Source organism: Ursus maritimus, unplaced genomic scaffold (genome assembly GCF_017311325.1).
Source record: "Ursus maritimus isolate PB19 unplaced genomic scaffold, ASM1731132v1 scaffold_12, whole genome shotgun sequence".
In the NCBI taxonomy this organism is placed as follows: Eukaryota; Metazoa; Chordata; class Mammalia; order Carnivora; family Ursidae; genus Ursus; species Ursus maritimus.
This window is the reverse complement of record NW_024423564.1, coordinates 494612-506083: the sequence shown is the minus strand read 5'-3', so window position 1 is coordinate 506083 and position 11472 is coordinate 494612. Positions and strand designations below refer to the sequence as shown.

At 47.3% G+C, this 11472-nt stretch overlaps 1 protein-coding gene across 1 annotated transcript; it reads left to right on the top strand.

The window, feature by feature from the left end:
• Positions 1-1262: 1262 nt before the first annotated feature.
• On the top strand, positions 1263-10938 carry LOC121101995 (keratin-associated protein 5-11-like). Its single transcript, XM_040626709.1, has 2 exons — positions 1263-1610; positions 10639-10938. Exons 1-2 carry the CDS (start codon positions 1263-1265, stop codon positions 10936-10938), a joined length of 648 nt encoding a protein of 215 aa, XP_040482643.1.
• Positions 10939-11472: the final 534 nt, after the last annotated feature.

The following is an 11472-nucleotide window of genomic DNA, read 5'->3' as shown; positions in this document are numbered from 1 at the left end:
GGAAGAAGCTGCCAGTTGCCAGCGGTCACAGGTCACAGGACCATGTGGGTGGCAGGAGGCAGTCCGCTCATGCCCAGGTCCTGTCTCACAGGCTGAGGGCAGAGCCCAAGGCCAAGATAAAAGGCCTCAGAGTGAGCGCACCTCCATATACTCCTCTCCTGAGGTGCTGACAGACCCAGTGTTGCCTGTACACTGGTAAGTGTCCCCTGGGACTGAGAGCAGAGCCTTACACAGAGGAAGCTCAGACCAGAGCAGGGGGGGAGGTGGGCAGGCCCTTTGCAGTGTGTGTGTGTGTGTGTGTGTGTGTGTGTGTGTGTGTGTGTGTAGTGGGTGGCAGTGAGAAGAAGATGAGGTTGGGTTCATATTAGCAAGGAACAAGTCGCAGGGACACTGAGGGAGGGGCAAGGAGCAAGGAGGGCTGGGAACATGAGCAGAAGGAACTGTGAGTGTGACCGTACTCCAAAAAGCCAAACTGATCTGTAGTTGTTGGTCTCTGGTTGGAAGGATTTGCAACACTGACCACCGTACCAACTCATAACTGTTGTCAAAAGGGAGGTTTATCTTTGAAAGCATAACTGTCCCTCCAGGGAAAAGTAAAGATGGGAACAGTGACACTCAGCCAGCAGAGAGGAAATCACAGCTGACTGACTTATTTTAAGCACTCAGAAAAAAGGACTTCAGAGTTGAGTAGGAACAACTCAAATCTTGATGCTGAGGTGTTAGTTTGAGGTGAGTGTCTGCAAGATGCCAGAGCACCGGGCCCAGTCAGGGACCTGGTGCAAGTCCCAGCTTACAGGAAATTATCCCCCTCAGCTCATTCTTCCAGCCAATCTCCAATGTCCTTTGCGGGTGTGAACTTCTATGTCCCTACAGGACAAGGCTACCTAGAAAGTTCTCCAAGAGGGAATGAGTGTTTTCCCTAAAGAAAAAAATTTCATTTCTAAACTGCTACCTCGATTAACTATTTCTGTGATATTTGCTGTAGAATTTTGAGCACTTTTTTTTCTTAACATATTTTGGCTTCAGTTCTCTAATTATGTAACAGATGAAGCACTTCTGAGATGATATGAGAGCATTTGGGAAACTATCAGAAATAACGTTAAGTTTCTCTGTGGAATTACCAAGGACTCCATTTAGACAGTTCATCAAATAAAGGTGCTAGAAATGATATTGAGGACAGGAAGGGGTGGGGTGGGGGAGGCTCTGTGTCCTGGGTCTGACTGTGTGACTCTCTCCCTCAGCTCCTGACCCCACCAGCCGAGATGTCCTGCCAGCAGAACCAGCAGCAGTGCCAGCCCCCTCCCAAGTGTCCTGCCCCCAAATGCCCCCCCAAGTGTCCCCCAAAGTGCCCCCCAGTCTCTTCCTGCTGCAGTGTCAGCTCTGGGGGCTGCTGCGGCTCCAGCTCTGGGGGTGGCGGCTGCTGCAGCTCTGGGGGTGGGGGCTGCTGCCTGAGCCACCAGGCCACGCAGGTCCCACCGTCACAGACACCAGAGCTCTGGCTGCTGCAGCCAGCCCTCGGGGGCTCCGGGTGCTGTGGAGGGGCAGCAGTCAGTCGTCTGGAGGCTGCTGCTGACGTGGACCCTGAAGCAAGAAGAGCATGCTTGGGGACAGTGAGTGGCCGAGTCCTTCCTCCGGTTCCTGCTCCTCCCTGCTGGGCCATGCCCATGTGGCCGAGGGTCTGAGTACAGCCTTGAGCACTGGCCCAGAGGATCCCTGTGCCCTGGTGTCCAGGAGCCACAACCCCTCCCCAAACCCATTTCCTCACCTCCTCCCCTATGTGTGTGGCTGCCTGGGAACCCAAGGGCAGACCCTACATCCTTGCTGTAAACCCAGCCTGATGTGGAACAATAAAACTAGAAATCTTCATTCCCTCTTGCCTTGATTGTTGTTTTCTTTTTATTCCTACATTATCTTTTTCATACTCTGTCCTCAACTCCTGCTTCCCCTGAGGCCTCAGTGTCTACAGAACTTACTCAGATTTGCCACTTGCACCACATTAGTGGTCCTTAAGACAAAACAGAGTTTTTATTGGTTCAGAATCCAATCCAGGAACAAACATTGCCTTTAGTTGCCAGGATTCTCTTCGTCTCCTCCCTATCTGTGACAGTCCAGGCTTTTTGTTCTCTTATGATTTGAAGATTTTAAACAGTGTTGGTTTTTGTAGAATGCTTATCAAGTTTGGGTTTGTTTGATGTTTCTTCCTGACTAGGTTCAGTGGTGCATTTTTGCAAGGAGTATCCTTCTGGGGAGCTGATACCACGCCTGCATGATATCTAGTTGTCTCACCGCTGGGGTCCTGAAAATTGGAATCGAGACATTTGGGAAGTTCCTGATAAAGTTGAGACGTTGAGTTTCTAAATTCCATCCACCAAGTTGTGTTTTTGCCAGTAGAAGCAGCCTTTTCATCCCCCTCTGAGGAAGTTAACCATGCATTTCCTGAGGAAGCTGAGAGGCCTCCTGGAAGTGGTTGCCTTGCAGTGCACCATTGGTTCTCCTCGAGACCCATCCCACCATCTCTCTTTGCTTCTACACATGCACCTCGACTCAAGTCCCAGTAGGCCCCAAAGGTGATGTAGAAAGTGTGACCCATAAACAGAGTACACTACACTAAAAGAACTCTCGATTTTTCTAACTTATACAGATATAAACCCAGGGAATATGTGTGGGATGGATATTAAGGAGTACGCAGATAATTGTGGGAGGGACATAAAGTTAGATCAGGCTGAATTTATTCATACAGGTCTGCCAAGCAGATATTCTAGACTTAATGCTATAGTGTGGTGGTGGTGGTGGTGGTGGTGGTGGTGGTGGTGGCGGGGGTGGGGGTGTGAGGTTAGACAGGGCTCTAACAGTTTGTTGGGTTGGTTGGCTGAAACATGGACCAAAAGGTGGCTAACACTACATGAGGATGAAATGTCAGGACTTCCTTGGTATAATATAGAGGAAGGGGTCCAAAGGCTTGCTGGAATGTTAGAGTGGAGTTATCAGTTGAGATCTGCTCATCTCCTCTGGAAGGGCCCATGAAAGTTATCTTTCACGACTACGAGAAATAAATTTGAGGAGACCACAGCATCCTTGAAGAGCTATGTGATTGTTCTTCTCTCTAGGTTAGAAGTTACAGTGGAATCTGATGCCACTGAATTGGGAAACCTAAATGCAATAGGGATGATTGGATACCATTGGCAGCTCTTAGGCACCAAAGGCAGAGTGGGTGTGGCTACTATCGTGGACAGCAGAGTCAAAGCAGTGATCCGAACATTCTGACTCACAGAGGGCTGTGGCTCTGGCTAGTTCATCATGGTGGTTTGGAAGTGAATTGACGAAGTCTACTACATTCTTACTTGATATGTATAAGAGGAAAAATTCTAAGTCAAGTGAACAAAACTCTGAACCATAGAAGAGAGAATAATGCTCCCTCAATGGATTCCCAACTTTGAGCTAGTTTATAGACATGGAACCCCTCGAATGAAGGGGAGGATGGGTCCTCTTGAGGAAGAACCTTGAACTCTGCCAAAGAGTTATACTATTAATCTTTCCACCAGCCTTCCCCAAAGGGACCTACGGCACTTTACCAGGGTAATTGTGCACTGGGAAAAGAAAATAATCAGACTTCGGGGCCAACTGACACTGGCTCTGGATTGACACTAATTCCAGGAGACTCAAAACATTTCTTTGGTCCTCTGTGGTTCTTATTTGGTGGGATAGGAGCTAATGGAGGTTGGGTGATCAATGGAGTTTTAGGTCAGTTCTTTCATCTCACAGTAGGCTCAGTGGGTCCTGAACCCACCCTGTGTTTGTTTCCCTGGTTCTAGAATGTATGATTGGAACAGACATATGCAACAACTGGCAAACATCCCACATTGGTTCTGATCAGTGGAGTGAGGGCATTATAATGGAGAGGTCAAGTAGGAGCCATTAGAGTTATCTCTACCTAGGAAAATAATAAATCAAAAGCAACACCACATCTCTGAAGGGATTGCAGGGATTAGTGATACCATGAATGATCTGAAGGATGCAGGGGTGGTGATTCCCACCACACCCCTATTTAACTTGCCTAGCGCCAGAAAACAGATAGGTCTTAGAGAATGACGGTGGGTTATTGTAAGCTGAAGCCAGTGGTGACGTACTTGTAGCTGCTGTACCAGATGTGGTTTTGTTACTTGAGCAAGTTAGCACATCCCCTGGTAACTGACATGCAGCCAGTGATCTGGAAAATGTTTGGTTTCTGGTTTGTTTGGGTTTTTTTTTTTTTTTCCTTCATATCTGTTAGTAAAGACCACCAGAAGCAGTTTATTTTCCCTTGGAAAGGCCAGCAATATGCCTTTACTGTCTTTCCTCAGGAGTAGGACAATTCTGCTACCCTATGTCATAATTTAGTTCTCAGGAATCTTGACTGTCCTTCCCTTTGACAAGTCATCACACTGGTCCATTGCGTCAATGATATTATGCTAATAGTACCTAACAAGTAAGAAGTCGCAACTACTCTAGACTGACTGGCAAGGCATTTGTATGTCAGAGGGTAGGAAATACGTCAGACAAAAACTCAGGGGCCTTCTACCTCGGTGGAACTTCTAGGGGTCCAGTGGTACAGGGCATGTTGAGATAGCCCTTCTAAAGTGAAACGAAGTAGTCGCATCTGGCCCCCCTACAACAAAAATGAGGCACAACACCTAGTGTGCCTCTTTGATTTGGAGGTAACATATTCTGCATTTGGCAGTGCTACTCTAGCCCACTTACTGAGTAACCCCAAATCTGCTAGCTTTGAATGGGGTCCAGAATAGGAGAAGGCACCAGGAGACACAATGATTCCATGGAACTGGCAGTTAAGACTGCCACTTGGCTACTTTGGCCTCCTCATGACTCTGAATCAACAGGCAAGGAAGGTAGTTACTGAGCTCAGTGGGGTGATTGATCCTGATTACCACAGAGAAATTAAACTGCTACTCACAGTGGAGGTAAAGAAGAGTATGTGTGTGGAATACGGGAGATCCTTAGGGTGACTCTTAGTTCCGCCATGCCCTTTGATTAAAGTCCATGAAACTACAAAGAGCCCAATTCAGACAGTACTATTCATGGCCCAGACCCGTCAGGAATGAATATTGGGTCACCTCGCCAGCTAAAAAGAACCATGGCCAGAATTACGGGCATTTCTTACTCTGAGCATGTTTACTTCCTTACTTTGTTGTGAGTGTGTGTGTGTGTGTGTGTGAAGTACCTTTGGTTTCCTCCCATTCTTATCCCCTTATCACATAACATAAGATGTATTGACTGATGTATTTCAGTATTGTTCAACATTACATAATAGAAGTTAAAGGATATCAAGGAGACGAGTCAACATCATTCAAGGACTTTACATCCTTTTCGAGAAAGGGTTTTTGCATTATCTGCTGTATAGAGTCTAACTGCATCATGTTAGCTGGCAGTACGGCCTTGTCATTGTTTCTTTTTTTGGAGGTTAAAATTGTTAAGGAGATGGATGTATATGGGTACCAAGCTGACAAGGGGTGAACTGTGATGGTTAATTTTATGTGTGATCTTGGCTAGGCCATGGCACCAGATTTTAAATCAAACACTCAATGTAGATGTTGGTGTGAAGGTATTCTTTTTTTTAGATGTGATTAACTGTTTAAATCAGTTGACTTTGAGAAAACAGATTACCCTCCATAACGCTGGATGGACCTCAAGCAGTCAGTAGAAAGATTTAGGAAAAAGACTGAGGGCCGCCCAAGTAAAAGGAATTCTGCCTGTAGGTTGCCTTCAGACTGGCGGCTGTACCATCAACATTCCCTGGGGCTCTAGCCTGCCAGCCTGCTCTGCAGTTTTCAAACTTCCAGCCCCACAGCTGTGTGGGCCAATTCCTTAAGATAAATCTCTCTGTATATGTGTACACATCTTATTGGTTCTGTTTGTCTGAAGTCTCGGACTAACACAACATGTGTGGATATGTGTGTGTGTGAGGGAAATGATGAGGTGGGGCGAGGGAGGGATTAAGAAAGGGCTTTGTGTCCTTTACTCATTTCGTTGTGTGTGTTTATTTACTTTTGAACTTCATGTATGTATATATTGGGGCTATCAACTCCTTACAGGCATATGTGTTGTATTGTTCTGTCGTTATTTGTCGCTTTACCTTATATATGATACTTTATGTTGCTACAAAACTTATATTTTTCTGTTATTTAATTGATCAGCTCTTTTCTGTATATGTTATGGGTTTTGTGCCGTTCTTATTACACCTTCCCCCATTAATAATTAAGCAACAATCATCTATATTTTCTATTGATTTTAGAATAATTTCAGAGATGAAGAAAACTGCAATTTGTTAAGTGCTCTTTGTAGCTCAGAAGGGAGCAGAGTGGAAGGCACAAAGGAAAATTAGTTCAGTCTGAATTGCTTCCCATATGATCTCAGCAGTGCCCTCCAGCTCCCCTGAGAGATGAGAGAATGACCATGTAAGAGGCAGATCCCTTGGGTGAATAGGTGACCTCAGAAGGCCTCCAGTAGTCAAACATGTTTACTGAATGGTCCCAAAGCCACTGATAGCTAATACCCAAAGCCAAAGTGTCAGTCCAAGGATATGGTTGCAGCCGTGTGGCTGACTCATCACTAAGTCCGAGCAGATGGATAGTTTGAGTGCTGCCCTGCCTGGAGGCAGAGGCATGGACCAGATGACCTCCTTACCCCATCATTCTAAGAATCAGGAGCTGAGATCCCATGTGAGCCAAGGCATGGATATCCTGGCCACTCCCCAAGGAAGCCCACTGGAACAACTTGAACAAATGTCATGGCTGGTGAGACAGTGGCTGACTTCTGAAGAGGGGTGTGGCCATCACACCTCACTGTCTTGGAGTGTGGTCTCTCATGAGGGTGACCGGGAGTCATAGGGAATAGTTGCTTGCAAACTGCCAAGTCAGTGTAATGCTAATGGGAAGGGTTTTAAGAGTCTGTTAACCACCCGCTAGCGTGAGCATGTACTAGTTGCTGAAGGGGAATGAGAAATATGAGTCACAGGTGTGTTGTTAAAGGGTTTGTTAAAATCGCCTTTGTAAGATAATGTTACATAGGATACTGAGCAAGTGGGACTCAGAAAGGAAAATATCATGGAATAGAAACCATGAGAGTCGGTTAGGAGAGACATGTAGTGTGCCAGTTCTTCTTGGGAAGCCAACAGGAACTGGAATAGTTGCACAGAGTCAATCTACTGGAGCCTTGACTGTCCCTAAAAATGCCAGCCTTGATCCTGAACATACTGGAGCCCCGATGAGGCTTCCTTAAGGTCAGGGGTAATGATTTCTGGAGTGGGAGATGGTGGAGAAAACATGTGTGCACCCCAGTGAAGGGTAGCATGAAGGAGAAACCATGGCAGATGAGACGCAGTGGGGCGGCCCGGCAAGGCCACGGTCTTTGAGATATCTGATGGCGAGAGTAACAGACAAGGTGGACTCTCTCTCTCTCTCTCTCTCTCTCCTTATATCTGTACCTGTGTCTGTGTCTACACCTACATGCATATCTGTATCTGTGCTTATATCTACATCCTCATCTATGTCTACGTAATATGTATAATTATCCACATATGTAACACTACACATCAGTTAAATGGTCTACTATATCCACAGTCATGTACACACGTACATTTCACCAGCTATTGGTTCTCTTGCCTGTTATGACCCAGCTATAGATATCTACTGGAGTCACGTTGTCTTCTCAGGCCCTGGAATACTATTTTTGGACACTTCTGGGGGAGCACTTTCTTCTCATAATTACTCAGGTCTAATTTGTCTTTAATTAATTTGCTTATTTTTAAAATATATTGCCCTCCAGACATGGAAGGAACACCTGCTATATGCCACATTGACATTAATCTTTATTATACTCCCCTAAAAATATTCCCCAAAAGTCCTTCAAAGAACCTCATGTCCACGTGGAAGCAAAGCAGCGACACTGGAGGTTCTTACTGAATCCCAAGCCCTTCTGTTCTGTAAGGTCTTCCCGCCTCCTCAGCCCCAGGGTCTCCTGCCTGTGGGGTCCTCCCCCACATACACCCACACCCCAGCCTAGAACCCTCTCACTGCCTCTTCCCCTTCCTGCTTTCTCATCCACGGGCTCCCCCTCCTCCTGCCTATAAGATCCCTGGAAAACAGGCTCTCATTGTCCCATGCAAGGCAGTGCAGCCTTTCTCCCTGGCTCCCCCACAGGGATATTCTTATATGAAAATGTATGAAAGACCTCCGTGGAAAAAAATGGTCGTTTAAAAAGTCAGATGCGGCTCACCTGGAAAATAGCTGTGATCTGAAAACAATCCATTCCTTTTTAATTATCATTGGATAGAGAGTTCACATCTGAGGCTCCACTGTGTTTCCCTTCCATGATTCTACTGACCCTCATGACACCATCGAGAGTAATTTTTATCGCCTGTTTTAAAGTTGAGGAAACCGAGAACGAGAAAAGTTAGGTGATTTTCACGCGATCCCATGGCTAGTAAGTGGCAGGACCAGGATTGCGTCCCAGGTGGATCTCATTCACTTCTAATCTAGACTTTTAACTGTGATGGTGCGGACGTGCACACACATGCATACACATGCACACGCCCATGCATACACCACACACACACACACACATACACACACACAGGATCTGCCAGGGTGGCAGGGACACAAGCAGAGACACGTAGCTGTTTCTGGGGGTCTTCATTCAAAGCAGGCTGTCAGGGCATTAGCACAGAGGGGCTGGGGGACCAGACTCTAAGAAGGATGTGTGAGGGACAGGTGGCTGTAAGGAGAATGAAGTGGCACTGATGGTGGCGATGTCCTGGGCCCTGTGGGGAGATAGGGAGGAGCTGCCAGTCACCACCTATCACAGGAGCCGGTCTCCTCATGCCCAGGTCCATTCTCACAGGCTGGGAGCAGAACCCAAGGCCAGGTGAAAAGGTCTCATGACTAGCACCACTCCATGCACTCCTCTCCCTAGGTGGTGATGACCTAGTGCTGCCTGTGTACTGGTAAGTGTCCCCTAGGACAAGGAGAAGCACATTTTACAGAAGGACATTCAGATTAGAAAAGGAAGCCAAGTGGGTGGGGCCTGGGGCCTGGTGTCCATACTATTAGGGAGAGACAAAGCCCTGAAGGACAGAGCTTGGAACGGGAGCAAGAGTGGGATCTGGACGGAGGGGGAGACAGCGCCATTTAGTATGGCCAGGTCTGCGCTGATCTCTAGCTGTGTGCAACCGCCGAGATGACGAAGGAAAGCACTGGCAGTCAGGCACTCTACAAGAGGCTTCAGGAAGGGCGCTGACCTTGGAGGTACCACGGTATCCTCAAGGTGTGATTTTGGGACAGCACTTCTCAAAATGGGAGAAGATTGGGGCATTTTATAGATGGTGTGTATGGGCCGGGGCCTAGGAATGCATTTTAAAAACTCCAGAATTGGAAAAGCACTAGATGTTTAATAATCTCTACACCAGTGTATTGGTGTAAGAGGTGGTTTCCAAAGAACATCAGAGCATCAGGCTGTGGTCTGCCTGAGAAGGACCACTCAGCGTCCTAGCTAATGAAGTGAGCCAACCAGGAAATCACGGCCCTTTGCATTCTGACCATAAGTGTCTAAAATATGGAACTACTTAGGGTGTTATTTTAACAGGACATTTTTTTTTTGTAAAGAAAATATTTCAGTCAGTCAGTGGGTCAGTCAGTTTATTTATTTATTTACTTATTTATTTGAAATGAGGGAGAGAGAGAAAGAAAGAGAGGTGGGGAAGGGAGGGGCAGAGAGGGAATCTTAAGCAGGTCCACTCCCAGTATGGAGTTGATGTGGGACTTGATCTCATAACCCTGAGAATGTGACCTGAAATGAAATCAAAAGCCAAAGGCTTAACCAACAGAGCCACCGAGGCATCCCTATTTCAGTTCTAAACTCATCTCTATGGGACAATTTGAGTATTTGGGCCACATAAATTTAAATTCTTTTTTCTTTTTTTAAAATTTTATTTATTTATTTATTTGAGAGAGGGAGAGAGGACATGAGTAGGGTGGGGGGTCAGAGGGAAAAGCAGACTCCCCGCTTAACAGGGAGCCTGACCTGGGGATCCCAGGACCTGGAGATCATGACCTGAGCTGAAGTCAAATGGGTTTTTGTTGTTGTTGTTGTTTTTTTTAAAGATTTTATTTATTTATTTGACAGAAAGACACAGCCAGCGAGAGAGGGAACACCAGCAGGGGGAATGGGAGAGGTAGAAGCAGGCTCCCAGCAGAGGAGCCTGATGTGGGGCTCGATCCCAGAACGCCGAGATCACGCCCTGAGCCGAAGGCAGATGCCCAACGACTGCACCACCCAGGCGCCCCTGAAGTCAAATGGTTTACCAACTGAGCCACCTGGGTGCCCCCCCCCAAAATTATTTTTCTTTTTCAAAACAGCTTTTGGTCTCAGATCTCTAATTGGTAAACCAAACGATGATCCCTTCCTACTTTGAGTGCTGTGAGAGTGGTTGATTGGGTATTAGAAGTGACAAAAAGTGTCAGGGATTTGTTTCCTCTGACTGATCCTAAATAGGTTACTTAAATATAGAGTAAAATGATGCTGAGAACAGGAAGAGGGGGTGGCACTCTGTGTCCCGGGTCTGACTCTCTCTGTGACTCTCTCCCTCAGCACCTGACCCTGCTAGCTGAGATGTCCTGCCAGCAGAGCCAGCAGCAGTGCCAGCCCCCTCCCAAGTGTCCTGCCCCCAAGTGCCCCCTCAAGTGTCCCCCAAAGTGCCCCCCAGTCTCCTCCTGCTGCAGTGTCAGCTGTGGGGGCTGCTGCGGCTCCAGCTCTGGGGGTGGAGCCACCACAGGCCACGCAGGTCCCACCGGCACAGACACCAGCGCTCTGGCTGCTGCAGCCAGCCCCCGGGGGGGCTCCAGGTGCTGTGGAGGGGGCAGCAGTCAGTCGTCTGGAGGCTGCTGCTGACGTGGACCCCAAGGCAAGAAGAGCAGACTTGGAAGCACAGACTGCTGAGAACATCATCTTTCTTCTCCTAGGCCTGCCTCAGAATCTGAGGTCCCAGAGAAGAGTCTGAACGTGCAAAGACAATATGGCCTCCCTGGGAGCTAGAAACCAAACCTCTCCTGCATCCCTGTGCACTGGCCATGGATTCTATCCCCATGTCAAAGCCTTTAGCAATTCCATGTCATACCTTCTTACACAGTGCTGTCTGACTGACGTGAAACAGTAAAACCAGGAATCTGCTCAGCGTCTGATGCTGGAAGGACTGTTTCCTTCTTAGGTTGCCATTGATTCCTCTAACCTGTCCTCTGCAGGCACTGGTCTTGGAACCTCAGGGCCCAGAGGGGCACTCTAGCCTAAATTGGGGTGAATGGAGGTATAGCATTAAGGACAAATGCTTCCCACTCTGTTTTATACTACATCCAGGCCCTGAAGCAGATTGCTATAACTGTTTGGTGTCTTTTTGTAAACATAAATGTTGAGTTTCTGGTCACTTTC